Source organism: Scardinius erythrophthalmus (assembly GCF_964197995.2).
Source record: "Scardinius erythrophthalmus genome assembly, chromosome: 16".
NCBI classification, from domain to species: domain Eukaryota; kingdom Metazoa; phylum Chordata; class Actinopteri; order Cypriniformes; family Leuciscidae; genus Scardinius; species Scardinius erythrophthalmus.
Window position 1 is genome coordinate 1,247,632 of NC_138236.1, and position 22,491 is coordinate 1,270,122.

The window sequence follows — 22,491 nt, forward strand, 5'->3', positions numbered from 1 at the left end:
TTGTTTATTTTATTTTATTTTATTTTATTTTATTTTATTTTATTTTATTTTATTTTATTTTATTTTATTTTATTTTATTTTATTTTATTTTATTTTATTTTATTTTATTTTATTTTATTTTATTTTGCATTAAAGGTAAATGTACAGTTTCGGAAAAAAATCTATGCAAACTTACTAAAATTATTTTATTTTATGGAATGCATTGCATTGCACTGATAATTGTGTTTATATTTTATATTTTTTATAATCCTTGTTTACTCTGGCAGCACTAAAAAATGAAGTATACAAATTAAAATTTAATTTTATTGTGCATTAATGTAAACATACAATTAAAAAAATGTAATGTAAACAATGTAAGACTTGATTTTTATTTTTGTTTATTACATTTTATTTTATTGCATTGCATTGATATGTATTTATTATTAATTTATACATGCATAAACTGAACAAAAACAATATAATTTTTTGCCAACATGCATTCTAAATGTTCTGAATGAAACTTTAACTACATATTGTCATATGAACAACCAGTTTCAACAGAAATGTTTTTTACTTAGATCTGACGGTATTTCCTGCTGTGAGAGAAATTGTTTTTTGATGAGATTTGCAGTCTGAATTAAATGTGATGAGAATTATTATACAGGCTCATACAATGAGGCTTTAATTAAAACGCTACAATAGCTGAATGTTTTTTACTGGTCTGATGGAGAGGCCAGCTCACCGTCACACGTGGGCAGAGGGTGGCTCCACCAGTGGTTCTTCTCACACACTAACTGGTCCTCGTGGCTAAGTCTGTATCCGGGCTCACAGCCAAACCACACCACCGAGCCGATGGCCAAGTCCTGGCCGTAACGGATCCCGTTTACCGGAACACCGGGATCCAGACATGAATGAGTGTCCAGAGTGACGCCTGAAGCACAGAGAATGACAACGAGAGATTATTTGACATCATTTAAAGTTAAAATAAGAGTTAAAGAGATATTTTTAATAATAGTTAATAAAGTTAATAATTATCATTTTATTTTATTGTGCATTAAAGGTACATGTATATGGTTTCAGAAAAAAACAATGCGAACTTACTAAAATGATTTTATTTTTATTTTATTGGAATGCATTGCATTGCACTGATAATTGTGTTTAAAATGATTTAGTTTTTTAATAATCCTTATTTACACTGGCAGCACTATAAAATTAAGTATGAAAATAAAATAAAATTGTATTGTGCATTAAGGTAAACATACAGTTTCAAAAATAATGTAAACAATGTAAACTTACATAAAATTAATTTAATTTAATTTAATTTAATTTTTAATTTAATTACATTGCGTTGCGTTGCATTGCATTGGATTGGATTTGTTAGTAATTCTTGTTTACTCCAGTAAAAATATAAAATGAAGTAAAAAAAAATCATTTTATTGTGCATTAAAGGTAAACATCCAAAAAAAGCAATGTAAACTTACCTTGAGTTTATTGTTTAAATTAAATTAAATTAAATTAAATTAAATTAAATTAAATTAAATTAAATTAAATTAAATTAAATTAAATTAAATTAAATTATTGCAATACATTGCATTGATAACTGTATGTAAACTGTACTTGTTTACTCAGGCAGCAATATGAAATTAAATAAAAACTATTTTCATTTTATTTTATAGCATTTATGGTTGTAAGCAGCAATGCTGCAAACGGTCTGGAAATATGAAAGCAGTTTTTGTCAAATCAATAAAGCACACTAAATCGCAAAAAAAGGGAAAGAAATGGAGAGAGTGAGACAGAATACTACAAAGAGAAATCCTCAAGCTGTTTGCTTGTGTGCAGAAACAGATACGATTCAGGTTGAAATATCATTTCTCAGGCAAAAGGCACAGCGTTTATAAAGACGGCCGACTCACTTTCATAAAAGAGCTTAAAGCCACTGTTAGAGCGACTGTTATCGGTGGTGAAGAGAAGATACAGGAAGTTTCCGCTGCTGAACAGGAACTGAGGGACTTGGGTGCCATTTAGAGAGGCGATAAGGGGCGAGAGGAGATTAGGCCCGTCGTGAACCTCCAGAAAGTCATAATTGAGTTCTGTCTGGAACCTGCCGGAAATAAAACAGATCAAAGAAAGGAGATTTAAAAAAGGACACGGTGAAATGTGTTTCTATCCAGACACACAAACACAAACAGCTCATTACCCACGGCTGACCAACTGTTGCTCGTCGACCGCCTCTGTTAATGAGAAGCCAGTGTTCACACTGTTTACTGAGGGGATCAAACCGCTTTGTGATGTGTGTGAGTACACACAGATCTGCTGCCGTGAGCTTGATTTCATGGAATGGTTGAGCTAATAATGAAAATGCAGTCATTTATGCATCCTCGTGTTGTTCCGAACCGGTATTCTTTCGGTCTTCCGCAAAATGACATTCATTACAACGAAAACAAAATGAATCACTAAAATAGTCTAAAGTAATCATGTAAGTTATTCTTCTGAAGATAGTCTTCTTATGAAATCATGTTATTATTGCCTGACAAATAGAGCTGAAAATAGATGATGGATGGATCGAAGGATGGATAAACAGATAGAAGGATGGATGATGGATGAATGGATGATGGATAGATAGATGGATGAAAGGATCGATGGAGATAAATATATAAATAAATGTACTCTATACATATCACACAACGCAATCATATGATTTCAGAAGACTTAAATTCAAACAAGGCACGTGCACTTTTATGATATCTTTATTTTGTTTTATTTAGTTATTTGTTTTATTTCAATCACAAACCACAGCCAATCAGAAGAGAGTGTGGGCGGAGTCTCTCTGCAAGCGCACTGCACTCACAACCAAATCAATCACAAACCACAGCCAATCAGAAGAGAGTGTGGGCGGAGTCTCTCTGCAAGCGCACTGCACTCACAACCAAATCAATCACAAACCACAGCCAATCAGAAGAGTGTGTGGGCGGAGTCTCTCTGCAAGCGCACTGCACTCGCAACCAAATCAATCACAAACCACAGCCAATCAGAAGAGAGTGTGGGTGGAGTCTCTCTGCAAGTGCACTGCACTCACAACCAAATCAATCACAAACCACAGCCAATCAGAAGAGAGTGTGGGTGGAGTCTCTCTGCAAGCGCACTGCACTCACAACCAAATCAATCACAAACCACAGCCAATCAGAAGAGAGTGTGGGTGGAGTCTCTCTGCAAGCGCACTGCACTCGCAACCAAATCAATCACAAACCACAGCCAATCAGAAGAGAGTGTGGGTGGAGTCTCTCTGCAAGCGCACTGCACTCACAACCAAATCAATCACAAACCACAGCCAATCAGAAGAGAGTGTGGGCGGAGTCTCTCTGCAAGCTCACTGCACTCACAACCAAATCAATCACAAACCACAGCCAATCAGAAGAGAGTGTGGGCGGAGTCTCTCTGCAAGCGCACTGCACTCACAACCAAATCAATCACAAACCACAGCCAATCAGAAGAGTGTGTGGGCGGAGTCTCTCTGCAAACGCACTGCACTCATAATCAAATTTATGATGGTGGATAGATAGACGGATGACATCATCAAGTCTTCTTATTTTGTAAGTAATTTGATAGAAAAGAGCAGCCAGCACATTTATCATAAGATCTCCTTTCATATTTTACAGAAGAAAGAAAGAAAAAAAAAGAAGAGCCGGAGAAACACAATCCAGTGTTTTGTGCTCCTGATCTCGAGGCGTTCGCTCCCGGGAGTCACTCCTATCAAACTCCAGATCTGATGCTATTTCAATGCGCTACTCAAGGGAAGCATTGCAGTGCAAATGAAATATAAAGTCAACCATTCGTAACAAGATACAGATTAATTCCATTTCCCTTTCACAGCTGCCTATGGATCAAGCCGTGGATGTGACACTGTGCCATCATTTATCCAGACGCTAATGTTGAGCCGCTCTCGGCCTGAACGCCATGACAAACACTATCCGGAAACATGTGAACGTTCCCGCATTCAGCTCAGGCTTACGATTCAATTACCTTTGACATTACACTTTATAGACTCTTACAGCAGACCGAGACTTTATAAAACTCACACCCAAACACTCTGTAAGCGTGATATGCGCTGATGTGATTTGTCGTCGCAGAGAGCTGATGCCTTACACCGTGTCCTAACCAGACGCGATGCGATAAGATTCCAGCGACAAATAATGTGTCTGTCCACACTATACGCGACGCGACTGCGAGATGCGTCAAAATCAATCCAAGCCAAAGCCAATCAGAACAGCGCGTGGGCGGAGTCAGCCAATCAGAACATCATGTGGGCGGAGTCAGCTAATCAGAACAGTGTGTGGGCGGAGTCAGCCAATCAGAGCAGTGTGTGGGTGGAGTCAGACAATCAGAACAGTGTTTGGGCGGAGTCAGACAATCAGAACATCATGTGGGCGGAGTCAGCTAATCAGAACAGTGTGTGGGCGGAGTCAGCCAATCAGAGCAGTGTGTGGGTGGAGTCAGACAATCAGAACAGCGTGTGGGCAGAGTCAGCCAATCAGAGCAGTGTGTGGGTGGGTGGAGTCAGACAATCAGAACAGCGTGTGGGCGGAGTCTCGCGGCGAGTGCACGGCACCAGAGAGTAATCTCGACGGCACTCGGAAGAAAATGGTAAAGTAGCTACATAATCAAATTCACAAATATTACACCATTTAAACATTAAAAATACATAGGCTGAGTTACTAAAACAATCTTTGTCAAATAATACACGGTGTGTTCACAGTTTGAATGTTCTTGTTTCCATTTGTTTAATTTCAAGATCTGAGGTGAATTATCCACTGTTGCTTTTACAGCTTCAAAGCTGGAGCACTAAATGATATTCACAGTCACATGACACGCTTTTAACATTAAATAAAGCACATAAACGGATGGATGGATGGACGGATGAATGATGGATGGATGAATTGTGATAGATGGAAAGATGGATGGATGGATGGATGGATGGATGAATGATGGATGGATGGATGGATGGATGGATGATGGATGGATGGATGAATGATGGATGGATGGATGGATGGATGGATGGATGGATGGATGGATGGATGGATGGATGGATGGATGGATGATGGATGGATGGATGGATGATGGATGGATGGATGGATGTGAACTTTCCCACATTCAGCTCAAGCTTACGCTTCAATTACCTTTGACATTACACTTTATTAACTAGCCTCTTACAGCAGACCGAGACTTTATAAAACTCACACCCAAAGGACACGGATAAAGAAATATGAATATGATGCTTCTGTAGGCGTGATATGCGCTGATGTGATTTGTGTTGGAGGATAAAGCTGATGCCTCAGTGTGTGTGTATTCTCAGAGCGATCCAACAGACCTGTCAAAGCTGATCTTGATGGAGCGTCCCGCCTCGGCCTCGATGACCCACTCGCAGCTCAGGGAATCTTTGTAGTATCCGGGCCACCCCGGGGACAGAACCAGTCCCACCGGAGCCGTGAAGTGGCCTCCACACGGGGCTGACGACACATTTACATACACACCAGCAGAATAATTATTAGGACACTTAAGTTCGGCAGAGAAACCTCCTCTTCTCTGCAAAAAATGATTTGGTAACTCTTTACAATAAGGTTCATTAGTTAACATGAACTAAGAATGAACAATACTGTTAATGTTAATTCCAACATTTACTAATACATTATTAAAATCAAAGGTTGTATTTATTAGCATTAGTTAATGCACTGTGAACTAACATGAACAAACAATGAACAGCTGGATTATTATTCATTAACAAAGATTAACTAATACTGTAACAAATGTATTGTTCATTGTTAGTTCATGTTAGTAAATGCATTAACTCATGTTAACTAATGAACCTTACTGTAAAGTGTTACCAATGATTTTTAAACAAACATTTTTGGCCTTTTTTCAGTAAAATGTCTGAATATTCTTAAAGGGGTCATATGATGCTATTCAAAAGATCATTAATTTAACTATTGGGTGTAATATATTAATGACCTTTATTGTTTAGAAAACACACACAATTTTTCACATTATTGCAGCACCTCTATTCCCAGTCTGTCTGAAACGCAGTGATTTCTACAAAGCCAGATTGTTTAGGTTCGAAAAGCCAAGAGTGCTCTGATTGGCCAGCTGAGTCAGTGCGTTGTGATTGGCCGAACACCTCGAGTGTGTGTCTGGTCAGTAACACTTCCAAAGCATTTGTAAACACACAAATGTTTTTTGGAACATTAAAGCATGTTAACCTATTCTATTACATCTGATAAAGAAATAATTAACTTTTAAATTAGCATCATATGACCCCTTTAAATATTGTGAATAAAATTGGCAGTTTTAAAGGACAAGTTCGGTATTTTACACTTAAAGCCCTGTTTTCAGATCGTTTCTGATGAAATACAACGGTTAAGATTGAAATTTGGACACATGCTGCTGGCCCGAGAATTTTCGGTTTCTGTGGTAGCGCCCCCCCACCTCCAGAATGGCTGCACAGGTGCACTGGAGCAATCCTTCCTAAAACGCATTAAACTTTCGATTACAAAGACGTGAAACTCACCGAGTGGTCAGGGGTGTTCACTGATATGCTCACACAGAAATCGCTGCAAAAGATGCTTTCCAACAGGTTTTATCGTAGTTTTTGTCCAACTCCACTGACTTGTATTGGATGTGCTGTGAGGTACGGTATTACTCCGCCGTCGGAAACTGGGCTGGAGTGTCTATTATTCAAGCTCTCAACGGAAGAATGTACGGGTGTGAGGCGTTTGGAAAAATAGGTCCACAGTTTTACAACGAATGGTAAAACACCTGTTGGAAAGCATCTTTTGTAGCGATTTCTGTGTGAGCATATCAGTGAACACCCCTGACCACTCGGTGAGTTTCACGTCTTTGTAAATGAAAGTTTAATGCGTTTTAGGAAGGACTGTTCCAGTGCACCTGTGCAGCCATTCTGTAGGTGGGGGGGCGCTACCACAGAAACCGAAAATTCTCGGGCCAGCAGCATGTGTCCAAATTTCAATCTTAACCGTTGTATTTCATCAGAAACGATCTGAAAACAGGGCTTTAAGTGTAAAATACCGAACTTGTCCTTTAAGCATAAACTAATTTATTTTTTATAGAAAACAAGACTTAGAAACTTTGTACTTATCAAGAAAATCTATCTTGATTTAATAATGTTTAGATATTTGTTGCAGTACAGCATCTTTGGGTTAGCTATATGTTCTTTGGAGATTAAAAAGTTCTTGATTTTAAAGGTGCTGTAAGTAAACTTACAAGACGCACAAAACGCCTCTAACTACCTGACAGATCTCACTGAAATAAGTGTCTGGAGGAATCACACCAGTCTCCGGGAAAAGCAAGGAAAAAGAACAGGCGGACGACCTACGCTTTTTTTTTTTTTTTTTTTTTGCCAATCAAAAACACCCAGCAAACCCAGAACGTTCCCAGTTGTTTTTTTTCTTTCAGGAACCAAATAAGTAAATTCTCTGTAGGCTCTATTTTTTATAACCTAAAGAGAACGTCTGTTCTTAGAAACGTCTTTTTTCTGGGAACCACAAATGGTAAGCTGGGCACTTTCTGCATGTTTGCAGATTTGGTTTCGCAAAAGTAGGTTTTAATACTTGAAGAAAGCTGTCATCTGTTAGCATAGATAAAGCTAACTGCTAGCATCCCCATTCATCTCCACAACAGTTGCACATGGTAATTAGCAAAAACTTGACACTTTATAAGGCCAGTTTTGCAGAGAGGTCGTGTGATTTGAGTAAATAAAAAGGTAAGAAGTTTGCACACCAAAAAAAGCTGTATATACGGATGTCAATGTTTGACTATGTGTCACAGTGTCTGGTTTGTGTTCCCTGGGTAACCACTAGAGGTCCTCTTCCCCCACGGTGTCTTTCACTCATAACTACATTTCCCATCATCCTGTTCTGTCACTCATTGATCATTGCACTCAGCTGTTTCCCGTCACCTTGTTAGTATCTGTGTGTATATATACCCTGTCTGTTTAGTCATTGTCATGGAGTCCTTGTATATTGTCACACCACTTCTGGTAGTCTGTTTGTGCCTGTTCTTGTTTGTTTTCGGATTGACTCATTGGATTTTGACCCTGGCCTGGACTGGATTGTGAGTACAGAATACCCTATTAAAATACTGCAATTGGATCTCCCTTTTCCTGTGTGTGTTTCGTGACACTATGTCAAAATACCCAACTTCTGGACACATATTCATAAAACCCTTGTATTTTTCTACTAACTCATACCTTGAAGCAGTGGCTATGTCTTACAGTGATTTTACCATGGTAAAGAGGGAAAAACAGCTTAAACCAGCCAACGTTTTTACAGGCTAGACCACTTTTTTAGTAGTCACGCTGGGAGACCGACTTAAATCAGACACATCCAGCTTAAACCAGTTAACACCAGCCAACCAGGATGGTTTTAAATGTTTTTAGGCACTCTGTTTAACTTAGTTAAACCTAACCAGACGCGATGCAATAAGATTCCAGCAATTTGTCTGTCAACACAAGACGCTACACAGCTACCAAATGTGGCAAAAACAATCACAGCCAATCAGAAGAGAGTGTGGGCGGAGTCTCTGCAAGCTCACTGCACTCACAACCAAGGCCCTGTACCAAATGGCGCACTTCATGTGGACTTTCGGTCTCGTGGACTTAAATTGCGCGTGCTCCCGAGTCTACGAGTCTGTAGGCCGTCCCATTCAGCATTTTAACGCTCTGAAGTGTGCTCAGCAGCGCCCCCTTTGTACCCTTGAAGCGGTCTCCCGCGAAGCCCGCATAGATGCAGGCTCCACACACTTTAACTACCCAGGATTCCTTGCGAAAGGCCAATCACACAACGGATGGGAGGAGATTTCGTTCACGGACAATTGTTGACATGGCTGAGAAGGAAATATTACGGTTTTGATGACCCAGATGTACATTTTACCAGTTGTTACCTACAGTGTATACAAACATTAGGGTCATCGACCAGTGATTGATGTCTCAAACATAATAATAGTGCGTTGGATAATACGATCACATTATGATTCATTAAATAAATAGAACCGAATGTCAGGGCTTTACTGAGTCATATGTAAACATAGTATGAATATTGAAACCTGTAAATTCATCTGAAACTCCTGCACATTTTCATTATGTGTAAAAATTGTAATCTTAGTTCAAATGGAACATTATGTATTATTATGTACAACTGTATACATAATTTAAATAAATAAGCATGATTTATCTATTGTCTAATGCCCAGGTGGCATGCACAATATCAAAATATAGAACTGTAAAATTAGGCTGTGTAGTTGACATGGAGATAAGACATCGGAGCGCAAAAATGCGATTTCTCCTGTCCAACAACAACCAGACCGCTATTTCCGGCTTGACGATCGAGTCTGTCCCAAAAATACCTCTCAATGCGCCCTCGTGGACTCGCGCCAAGGGCCCTATAGGTCTGCACTACATGACTCTGAGGAAGTCCACAAGTCCGGAGTGTGCCATTTGGGACAGGGCACAAATCAATAAAAAAATCTGAAGTATGTGTGGGCGGAGTCTCTCTGCAAGTGCACTGCACTTAATCAAGCACATATTAATATACATATTACATATAATAAATACATAAACAATACACATAAATATTACACCATTTTAATATTATTAAAAAATTAATACTGAGCGACTGAAACAATCTTTGTCAAAGAATACACATATTTGTATTTGTTTGAACAGTTTCCTTTTCTTTATTTTCAAGATCTAAGGGTGAATTATCCATCATCGCTTTCCGTACGGATATAAATACAGTCACGAAAAATTGTATTCAAATTCATGACTGGTTAAGACAAAAACTTTGATTAAGATGGATGGATGGATGTCTTTTATCGTGTTGTTACCTGTGGTAAAATCACTGTCATGTACAAACTCATATTGCTTTCATTTAAAATGAATCTTCGATGCAGGTATACATAAGGAATATTTACAGTAAGAGTCTAGTTCTCTTATAGACCACATGATCAAATAACTGAAGTTCATTATGTTTTCCTCCATTTTTTGGTGCATCAACTCTAATAAGAAGTGGAACTAAAAACCACTTCCCTACGAGTTCCAGGGATGTAAGTTAGATCAATCTTTCGGAAAATGTTCCTTCGCTCAGCTTTGATAAATGTATTCCACAGTAACATTTAAAGGGACGCAAGCGCTTTGAAACCTACCTTCACACTTGGGGATCAAACCACTCCACATCACCTTTCCCGCCTCCAGTTCACACACAATAGTATCCGAGCCTTGCGTCTTTATGAAGCCCTCCTCACACACCACTGATATGGAGCTTCCCAGCTGGAAATTATTACCAAAGCGCTTGGCATTCATCGGCACTCCGGGGTCCGGGCACTCATTGTGTCCAAACGCTGAACAAATAACATCAAAGCACAGGGCTTGTTACTTACGACGTGACTTACTTAATGAAATGGAAGGGAACGAGCGCATACATAATGCAATACCAAACTGTAGAAAACAGAGGATTGTGGGTAAACACTAGGGTCTTGTGTACCCACACAGGCATTTGAGGATTATTTTGGCTGAGCTAATGGTATGATGTTCAGCGAACAGGATTAAGTTGTTTGATGCTGGTGGATAAATGGCTTATGAATTAAATCGAGGAAAATATGTCCTTCCATATGTCCTACTTGACGGCTGTTTCTGAATCAGATTGAAGACAACAACTCGCATGCCAACATTGTTGTTAGCAAAAACGAAAGCATCACAAACTCTTTTAGTTTAGAACAGCCTAAAAAGATTTTTCTAAAACACCTAAAAAAGCATGTAAATAAATAAATAAATGTTTTTCAGAAAAAAAAGATACATAAGCTTGTAAATAAATGAATACATAAATAAATAGTGTTTTATTGTTATTTATGATAACTATATAAATAACAATATCAATTTCTTGTTTGTAATAATGCTGTGTTTCTTATTTTTCACAAAAAATATATTGTTAAAAAAATATTTCCTGAAAAAATGGCAAAAATTATGTTTTTCCGTCAGATATTGAGTCTTGTTTTCTAAAAAATGTATTCAAATGAAGTGAGTTAGTGCTGAAAACAAGAACAAATATCTGCCAATGGGGTCACAAAAAAAAAAACTTAATCTAAAGGAAAAAAAATATGGGCCGTATTGTAGCGGTCTAAGCTCACGGTCTACAGCGCACGGCGCAAGTGCATGTCTGAATCCACTTTTTTGAGTTTAACGACGGGAAAAATGGTCGGCGCTCCCGGCACCCCGGTCCCGGTTTATAACATGAAATAAACCAATCAGAGTCTCGCCGTGGCAGATTCGTTATTTACATGGCGGAATTTGCAAGAAGGGAAACGGATCTGCTCGTGTGTGTGTGTGTGTGTGTGTGTGTGTGTGTGTGTGTGTGTGTGTGTGTGTGTGTGTGTGTGTGTGTGTGTGTGGTGTGTGTGTGTGTGTGTGAGGTTAAAGAGACCATCCACGGTACAAGCCGGATTCCACCATATCTTTATCTACACAATATCAATCTTTATCAATCAGCGTCCCTGTGTGTGTAATAAGCAGAGTGTGTGAGTAATAAGCAGAGTGTACGCGCGTTGTGGTCCCGTCTATCGCCGCACTTTACTAACGTGTTCTTTAAACAACAACAACAAAAAATTGCGCCATTGACTTTAGACCAGGTTTCAATCGGTCAACGGCTCAGTCTATTTCTGGTCCTCAAAATAGCAACGCTCCAACAATGCTCCTGAACACACACACTCGTTCTCAGACCAGAAGCCCATGGACGCACAAATGGGCGCAAATGCATTAGCTATTTAAACAACATGGCGCAGGACGTGAAAATGAAAACTGCGTCGGGCTGAAACTAGCGAAACACATTTGAGTCGCGCCTGGCACTGCATTGCACCGAGTGTGTGATAGGGCCCTATAATTTCTGACCCCATCAGCAGATATTTTTTCAGAAATCAAAACTCAATATCTCCAGTCATTCTGCTGCTCCAGTAAATGTATCTAGATTTAAGAATGTTTAGAACTTTTTTGGCAGTGCAACAAACACTTCATACAGCAAAAACAGACTCAATCTCTGTCATTTTTCTTCTCCACTAAATGTATCCTGATTTAAGAATGTTTAGATATTTGAACTGAAAAACAAGACAGAAACACTAAGGAAGAACTCTTTTTTCAAAAACAGCCTCAATCACTGTCATTCTGCTTCTCCAGTAAATGTGTATCTTGATTTAAGATTGCAACAAACACTTCATACAGCAAAAACAGCCTCAATCTCTGCCTCTAAACCCCTCAGTCCCTCAAGCACTCACTGCTGTAGGAGATGTTGAAGCCTCGGCCGGACATCGAGTGGTCGGCCTGGAACTCCAGCTGGATGATGTTGGAGTTGCTGGTGAGATGTGAAGGCACCTCGGCCCCGGAGAAGCGTCCCAGCACCAGCGCCTCCACCAGATCCCCGTCCCGCACCGTCAGCGAGTCGTACGGGGGCTCCAGGTCGAAGTCGTTGAAGGCCAGGTGGATTCGGCTGCCCGGCTCAGTGATGATTAGCCACACACAGTTCAGGTTGTTCCCGTATCCCTCGGGATAATCCGGAGATAGAACGGTTCCCATCGCAGCCGTGAAGTTGGACATACAGGGAACTAAGAGACGGAGGAGATGCTGATGGTTAAGAGCAGAACAGACTCATCTAAATTCATTGCATAATATTTGAGTTTGACAAATTTTTCAAAGTCCCTCCAGCGTGAGTTCTTCTCTACATCAGTGTCAGTGTTTCTGAACTCCTGAAACGCCTTCTTTTGTAGTCTTGAGTTTCTTCCAGGAACGAACACGTCACAATATTCCTCATTTAAATAATTAATGCGCAGAATAAAGGGGCGGGGCCTGGTTGAGTTAGTTAGTAGTGTGTTAAACTGGCGGTTATGGTAAGGGGCGGGACATTTCCCAAACACACTCGAAGCGCTCGACCAATCACAACACACTGCTCCAGCCGACCAATCAGAGCACAGTGTGCTTTTCAGAAGGAGGGGCTTCATAGAGACAGGAAGTAAACAGAGCGTTACTGACAAACTCTGAAGAGAGGAGCCGCAACAATGGAGAATATGAGGAAGATATTCAACATTAATGCATTAAAACCTGTTCTAGTAGAGCTCAAAAACATTGAAATGACATTGCACTTTGGTACAACGGAGCTGTTTAGTTGTAAATCTCCAAGAGAATTGTCATCTTATCAACTTCCATGAGCGCAGCTGTTCTTTAGAGTCTGTCAGCCATGTTTAACGGCGCAGAATTAGTTTTGTTTACACACACTGACATAAAGCACCGGTTTAATTAGTCCGACCTCTTGACATCATTTCATTTAGACATGCGTTTCACAGACTCTAAGCGATTCGTTGCTCATAATGAGCTGGCGAGGATGGAGAACTGTGGTCCTAAATTATTTCCTGAATGCACAAGGACTAATGTAAATGAAGAGAGCTAAACGTCTGTGCATTTCCATTCCTCTCAGGAGAAGTTGGCAGGAAAATTACATAATGGCAACAGAAATCGGCGACGTCCATGTTATGATCACTTAAATGCACTTCACATAGTAATTATGACTTCCAAGCTCAAGATCTTTCTAGAAGGACTGACTTTCAAGCCTTGTCAGAATGATCATATATATATTTGTAAGAAAAGATTTTTTTTTTTTTTCAGCAAGGATCCCATTTCAAATAAATTCTGTATTTTGAACTTTCTATTCATCAAAGAATCATGTATAATAAAATGTATGACAGTTTCTACAAAAATATGAAGCTGTTTTCAGCATTGATAATCATAACCGTTTCTCGAGCAGCAAATCATCATATTAGAATGATCTAAAGGATCATGTGATAGACTGGAATAATGATGCTGAAAATTCAGCTTTGATCACAGATATAAATTACACTATAGTATATATTCACATAGAAAACAACTATTTTACAATGTAAAAATATTTAACAATTTTTACTGTATTTTTACTGTATTTTTGCTCTAATAAATGCAGTCTTGGTGGGCAGAAAAGACTTCAAAAACATAAAAAAAAATCTTCCTGACATTCATCATAGTATTACTTGATATTGACAAACATGGTATTCATCATAGTGTCCAAAACATGATATTAAAAACAGATTCTGTCACCGTCCAAATGGTTTTGATCATAATTAAGTTTTAATTGTGGGTGTTAACCGCATAATTTAGTTTTATGCAAATCGTTAATGAAGAATAGTGATCACACTGGCCAGCAAATACTACTCACTACTCACACAGTTAATGAAGCAACAGGCTTGTGTGAAAAGGCAAAATTTCCCATCATTCTCTGTGGCAGCATGCTAATGATGAAAGGCATAAAGCATCGATTATACACTTAATGTGCATTCTTTGCTCTTCGTTTTGTTGCATTAGCACTTAAAAAGCTTCTAGTCTGAGAGAAAGAAAAATGAAATTGCTCAATTTAGTCTAACTAAAATAACACAGATCACATCATCATTACGACTTCTGAAGTTTATGGGTTTTATTTTTTAAATGGTTTTAGTTTTAGTTAACCATAATACCTGCTAATATGGCTTGTTTTTCTGACACCTTTGATATACATCATTTTCGTCAGCTCGAATGTGACTTCAGAAGACCTGGAAGTACTTTTATTGTACTTTTTGTGAGCTTGACAGTATAAATCATGCTTTACATTCACTGCAATGACAAGAGACACTAGAAGAGTATCATTTGATGACCAACTTTGATGTTGGCTTGACAAAGCCAGGTCTGAAAGTTTAAAATAACTTTGAAAAAGGTTTAATCAGAGAAAGTATAATAAAAGTTACTAGCATGTTTTAGCATGTTGTTAACATGAATTAGCATGTTGCTAGCATGATTTAACAAGTAGCTAACATGAAATAGCACAGTGCTAGCATTAATGAGCACGTCGCTATTAAACTTTTGGCACATTGTTGGTTTATTAACATGTTGCTAGAATGTTATATCACGTTGATTGCGTGAATTAGGATGTTGTTATGATTTAACATGTCCTCGAATGTTTTATCACATTGCAAACGTGATTTAGCACATGTTACTAGCATGAATTAGCATGTTTGAACACATTGCCAACATGGATTAAGATGTTAATAGCATCATTAGCATGTTTTTAAGATGAACTAGCATGTAGCTAGCATGTTTCTTCACATTGTTAACCTGATTGCTAACATGTTTTAACACATTGCTAGCATGAATTAGCAGGTTTTAACACATTGTTAACATGAATTATCATGTTGACTTAAATTAACATGTTTTAACATGGTGTTAGCATGTTTCTAGCATGAATTAGCATGCTTGAACACATTGCCAACATGGATTAGCATGTTGCTAGCATGTTTTAACATATTGCTAACATGATTTATCACATTGCTATCATGAATTAGCTGGTTGTTAGCATGTTCTAAGCTAGTTGCTAGGTATTGTTAGTGATAGATACATAGTAGGTGAAGCGAGTTATCGTATTAAAGTTTTAAGCCCCTCAATGAAAGTCTAAGGCAATTTTCATAGATTTGATCGTCTGTTTAATGTAAATCATAAGTGCGATGAGTTTGGCGGTTGGAGCTTTAAAGCTCTAGGATGAGATAATGTTTAAATTTAGTCTTCGAAGAAGCATCTTAAATAGTCTTTGCCAAACCAATATAAAAATGTTCACATGCTTTAAGAACGTGCATAATGATACAGACTCACATATACAGATAGGGATGTTTGCAGACCACTGATTGTTATTCTGAATCATGAATTAGCATGTTGTTAACATGTTTTAACATTTTGTTAATATTAATTAGCATGTTTCTAGCATGTTTCAACATGTTTCAGCATGTTAGTAACATGAATGAGCATTTTTTTGCTAACACGATAAAGCATTTTGCTAACATGATTTAACATTTTGGTAGCATGTTTTAACATGTTGCTAGCATGTTTTAGCATGTTGATAACATAATTTATCACATTGATAGCCTGATTTAGCACTTCGCTAGCATGAATAAACACTTTGCTAACATGTTTTAACACATTGCTAGCATGAATTAACTGGTTTTAACACATTGCTAACATGAATTAACAGGTTTTAGCACATAGCTGTTAACTTGAATTAGCATGTTGTTAACTCAGATGCTTTGTTAATAGCCTAATCTAATAATGCATTCCAGAGAAGATTAAAAAAACACTGAGGCTTGGAGGAACGTGCATAATGATATAGAGACTCACATATACAGATAGGGATGTTTCCAGACCACTGAGAGTTATTCTGATGTTAACATGAATTAGCATGTTGTTAACATATTTTAGCATTTTGTTAAAGGAGCTGTATGTAAGAAATCTATTTCAATTAATCATAAAATGGCCCTGATGTGTCACTAGACATTAAGAAATCATGTTCATTTCAAATACTTATATCACTGACAACAGTAGTCCGGCCAGGATATTGTCATTTAAAAAGTGGACTTGCAGCCCTCAACTGATGTTGATGTTGTCATCTTGTGTTTTGGCCTGACGCGCCTCCCTCCACCTATCGACCAATCACGAAGTCAGTAGTGTTTCGGGATCCGGGTTGCCAGCTTTGCTCTAACCTACTCTAGTCGGATAAAAATGTCTAACGTTACTAAATCAAAAAGACCTCGTTATAATTCAGAAATTCGTTGTGACAAAGTCCGAAATAAAACCAGAATTTGTATTGGAGATGCTTTTGAAAGATGGAGGCGGCTGAAAACTGAGAAGAATTTGAACACAGACGCAACGTTGCTAATTTTCTCCTAGACAGGTAAGATTCATCTATGCTTGGCTAACTTGTACTTGATGTCAATGGACATTTCATATATTCATGACAGTCGAACAAAGTTATGCATGTTCGTGCAAAGTAACGTAACATTAGCTCACATGGACGTATCCTAACATTTGCAATGCATTATAGGAGCCTGTTTCTCTGTCATTATGCTGAGACGCTAATGAAAACAACATTAGCACGCCCATTATGGCAATTTGAAACGTAATTGAGACAGAACTACTTTACCTCAGAAAAATTATTCGTCATTCGTTCTTCACGTATATCGTGGACTAAGTTACACATGCTGCAGGTTGACCTGTATGACCATTGCTAATGTAATTTAGTTACTCTAACAATATTTTCTAATGGGACTGAAAACAACCCTGTGATAGCCATTGGTGATATTGAATTTGTCCCGCGTTATAATTGCTGTGGCAAATGTTTTTGTTATTTGTTAGCCTACTTATGACAAAAACTTTAGTACTTAAATCGAGATTTTTTGTTTTTTCATATTGAAAAATAAGAAAGTTTTATTTTGTTGTTTATATGTTTTTATTCTTTGTTTTACTATTATCCTTTTTTTCTCAGATTTTTTTCAATTGTAATTGCATTTATATGTTCAAAATAAAGAAATCAAATCAAATTAAATATCAAATCAAAAACTCTTATCTCTTCAGCTATTATGGCCCCAGCAATCTTTACGATTATATTTAACTAATGACAATTAGTAAATTTTTTAAATACATAGTTACTTATCAAAATATCTCTCATGAAGCATAAACATAATTAACAGAAAAAAAAACTAACTGTGTACGTCTCGTCGTCACTTTCCATTGTAAGCTCATTGAAGCAGCCTACGTTTCTGCTGAATCCTGCAGCTTATCTGGCAACCTCGAGTCAGGGGGGAGGGGGAGGGGATACACCGCTCTACAGTATTTTTAAAGTGATTGCAGTACCAGTTTTGGCCACAATCCTACATACAGTTCCTTTAACATTAATTCTAACATTAATTAACATTTTGCTAGCATGATTTAGCATTATGGTAGCATGTTTTAACATGCTGTTAACATGTTTAAGCATGTTGTTAACATGATTTATCACATTGTTAACATGAATTGGCATTTTGCTATAGATAATCATGATGTAGAGACTCATATATACAGATAGGGATGTTTGCAGACTACTGATTGTTATTCTGATGTTAACATGAATTAGCATGTTGTTAACATTAATTAGCATGTTTCTAATATGAATTAGCATTTTGCTAACATTAATTAGCATGTTTCTAATATGAATTAGCATTTTGCTAACATGATTTAGCATTATGGTAGCATGTTTTAACATGTTGCTAACATGTTTTAACATGCTGCTAACATGTTTTAGCATGTTGTTAACATGATTTATCACATTGCTATCATGAATTATCATTTTGCTATAGATAATAATGATGTAGAGCAGGGCTATTCAATTAGTTTCATTCGAGGGCCGCATTATCAAATCGAAAAGTTGAGGTGGGCCGGTGGGTTGGTTTGGGGGTTTATCTTATTTATTGAAACATAACAGTTTCAATAAATAAGTTAAAGTAACCCTAAAGAAGTGTGGTATTTACTTGGAAATGTGGTACCCAACAGTATGCAAATATATAAAACCATAATAAATAAAAACTTGATAATTTACAGCTGTGTACAACTATTTTCCTTGGAACAAATAAATTATTTATACAAACTTATAGCTGTTGGTGAGAAATAATAATTATTTTATTTATAATTGTTATGCTTAAATGAAAATATTCTGACAGTGAGACTTGTTAACCACAGGCTACTCGCTCCCACTGTATAAAAAATGCCTAAACACAAGTTAAAAAAACTATACGCACCTTTACAAAGAAACTGACATAATTTCATAACAAGCATTAAATATTCCTCTACCTACCTAATAAAACTAATGCAATATAAATCACTATATTTACTATTATACTATATAATATTATTGTATATATTTACTATATTTATTTATTACTACATAGTATTCAATATAAATATTGCACATTTCTGCCCAACCATGGTAAATTACTACAGTAAATGTGGTAAATGTTTGTAAGGGTGATTAGGGGATTTAAAGTCTTCTAATTTCGTTCATGCCACAATGTTTCTCCTGCTTTCCTCATCAGTCTTGTTGGGAATGTTGAGGCTGTCTCATCCGATTTAATACTAATTAAATCATCGAGTGATTTGTGGTTTGTAACAGAAATGTTTCTGTCGAACTGAAACGCTTCCACTGGTTGTCGCAACGCTGTTTAATATTAGTGTGTCCGGGACCGGGAGTAAACGCAACTCCGCGCTGGGCCGTGTTTAAACAACTAGTGAAACAACTGAAAACATCGCTATTAGTTGTTACTGTACTGAACGAGAAACCGCTTCAGATGATTCAGTGACGGAGCAGTCCGAATGAATCCGAATAGTTTTAGACCGTTATGCAAGCGCGTTTAGAAAGAATCGAACCAAAAGAATGATTCATTCACAAATGATTGGTAGCCTATCGCTGGTTCAGTCGACATAAATTCGGGACACATATAATAACTGCTGAAATATTCACACGTAAAACGTTTCTCAGGTCAATCGGAGCAAAAAGAGGAGGAGGGAGGTTGGTGCCGTCGGGCCGCATGGAGATGATTGGCGGGCCGCATGTGGCGGGCCGCATGTGGATGTTTGCAGACCACTGATTGTTATTCTGATGTTAACATGAATTAGCATGTTGTTAACATGTTTTAACATTTTGTTAGCATGAATTAACATGTTTCTAACATGAATTAACATTTTGCTAGCATGATTTAGCATCATGGTAGCATGTTTTAACATGTTGCTAGCATGTTTTAGCATGTTGTTAACAAGATTTATCACATTGCTATCATGAATTAGCATTGTGCTATAAGTAATAATGATATAGAGACTCACATATACAGATAGGGATGTTTGCAGACCACTGATTGTTATTCTGACAGGAAATCATCCGTTCTCCGATGAGCTCGAACCCGAACTGGCACTCGAAGCGCAGAACGTCCCCGTTGGAGAAGCCGGCGCCCTCGCGGAGTCCGTACAGAGGGATCCCAGGATCCCCGCAACTTTCCTTGTCGATTTCTGTCGGGAGGCGAGAGAAACCGCAGTGAAGCTTCTGATGCAGCGGAGTGATTTATGAGAGAACAGACTCACCTTTATAGTTGATCTTAAAGCCGATAGAGCCCACGCTTTCATCCGACTGCAGATGAAGCCACATCTGATGGGTCATGCTGACGATGAGGTCCGGGACGAAGCTGCCAGTTAACCTGCCAGTGCAGAATAACAGTCTTAGAGTCCGGAATCGAAAAATACTTGAGGTCAGGAATCGGATACTTGTTCTAAAATAAAAATTTCGATTTCTTTTATCACTTCCTTTGTGAGCATTTCAATATGACTTTAAAACACTAAAGAGCGAGAAGAATTGAAAACACATGTATCAGTATATTGGATCCGTGCAGCTCTTAAAGTGACAGCAGCCTAATATTCCTGCTGCCGTCTCTACAGGAGAAAATTATTAAATTAATATAATTTTCTCTAATGAGACAATTCACTCATTCTTGAATGAATAACCTTTATAACTATATTTGTAATGAAAATTTTATTTATAGGGCCCTATCTTGCACCCAGCACAATTGACTATGTACACCGACGCATGTATCATTCCTATTTTGCACCCGACGCACAGCGGACTTTTCCCTCCACAGACGCACGTCTGTAAATTAGGGAATGAACTTGCGCTCCCGGGGGCGGTTCAGCGAAAAGAGGAGGCGTGTTCCGGCACAAACGTTCCCTGGTGCTATTTTGCAGTTTCAGAAAACAGTTCCGCCACTGACCAGGAGAACCTCGTCTAAAGTCAGCGGCGCGTTATTCAGATGCTATTTTAAGGGTGCATGCTTGGCCATAATGTAGCGTGTGCACAACACACACACACTTTGCTTCTCTCATCTACACACAGTTCACATTTTTAGAAAACCATACATTATTACAAGGAAAAATATTCCACATGAGGGAAATCATTGTGGTGTCCATGAAGATGTGAAAAATAGGCATAAATCTAGCTTACACATTTACCCAAATTATCATACGCCTGTTTAACCGAAGCTAATCTGGGTGTGTTTCTCCGTCCCCAATGTCACTTCTCTGTGTTTTACGGCCCTGACGAGAACGTCGGTCTCCTCGGCTGTGAACCGCTCCTGGCAAATCCGCCGTTATAATAGCAATCCGCCATGGAACAAGCGCGTCTGCTCTTAAAGGGAATGTGAGATGTTGCTCTGATTGGTTTATTTCACGTTACGCCCAAACCATACCTTTGAGTAATGAAGCGACTTCAGACCAACACATTTTAGATTTGCGTCGAGACCCGTCCACAAAGTTACTTGCGTTTCGCGCTTGATACTTGCATTTCAGATCATTAAAATAGGGCCCATAAAGTGTTATTTTAGATTTGATTTCAGTTTCTGTACCAGAATACCTGTAAATCTTAATACCGTTTATTTTAATCGCATCTTTGTTCAGCTGTATCTATTTGTTGCGATTGCTAATTTTTTATTTGTTGTTCTTTAATAACTGAGTGTTTACTTGTCTTTAATAATGCTTGAAGCTTATATTAGTTAGGCTAGTTGTTTTTCTATGGTGTTTTTAAACCACATGCAAACGTTCCTTGTGTAAATGTTCTTTTAAACCTGTTGATTTTTGTTCATGATATTCAGATACAATTAAATGTTTTGCAATAAGACTAAATGTGAATGATATCTAACATTTTTTTTTTTTTTTTTACCTTATTGGAATCGAAATTAGGAATCGAAAAGCAGAATCGAAATCAGAATCGGAATCCTTAAAATTCAAACGATACCCAACTATAACACTACTGTGATGCTGTCAGAAGGCAATGCTGATACTCAATGATTACTGTATTCATACACAATGTTATTTATTTTGTAGTCCAAAGTGCACTACAGTTCAAACGTTTGGAGTCGGTATTATTTTTTTATACTTTAAAAAAAAATCACTTTTTATGATTGAGTTTGTGCTTCAAATTCATGAAGTTAATGTCCAACATCTTAAGTGTCTGTAATTGTTTGTAGCACCAGCAAAAAAAAAAAAAAAAAAAGATATGTAAATCATTGGTGACAAATACTTTTAATAATAAAACAATGTTTTCAATGAACATGTTACATACTACTTTAATTAAATGTTTCTTAAAATAACAACAGTAATAATTCTGAGTTAAACAAATAATAAATAAATAAAAACATTGCAATATGCACAATATTCAAAAGTTGTTAAGATTTTGAAAATGTTTTTGAAAAAAAAGTCACCAACGCTGCATTTATTTGATCAAAAATACAGTAAAAACAGTGAAATATTATTACAATGTAAAACAGCTGTTTTCTATGTGTAATTCTATAGTTCTTTTATAAATAAAAGCCAAAGTCCCTTTGAGGCAAGTCACCTGACACGGCGGCCATCTTCGAAACGCCGTTTCAGCTCCTGTTGCTTTAAATGGGAAAGGAGGTTAGTCCTCCATATTGCACATTGCACTTTCTCCCATTCATAGTAATATGAGTGCACTTTGTGTATATCACTTTGTATATCTAAAGTCTTTGATAAGGCATAATCATAAAAGTAGC

General features: G+C 37.6%; 1 protein-coding gene across 1 annotated transcript in view; it reads right to left on the reverse strand.

Moving 5' to 3' along the window:
• csmd3a (CUB and Sushi multiple domains 3a) overlaps positions 1-22,491 on the reverse strand; it is a gene marked incomplete at both ends in the record, with an annotated part of 339,298 nt that overhangs the window by 208,061 nt on the left and 108,746 nt on the right. Inside the window, 7 exons of the mRNA XM_081389133.1 lie at positions 722-910; positions 1,893-2,080; positions 5,345-5,483; positions 10,189-10,383; positions 12,307-12,633; positions 19,760-19,942; positions 20,015-20,127. Coding sequence (XP_081245259.1) covers positions 722-910; positions 1,893-2,080; positions 5,345-5,483; positions 10,189-10,383; positions 12,307-12,633; positions 19,760-19,942; positions 20,015-20,127 — 1,334 coding nt within the window. The remainder of the gene's footprint in view (positions 1-721; positions 911-1,892; positions 2,081-5,344; positions 5,484-10,188; positions 10,384-12,306; positions 12,634-19,759; positions 19,943-20,014; positions 20,128-22,491) is intronic.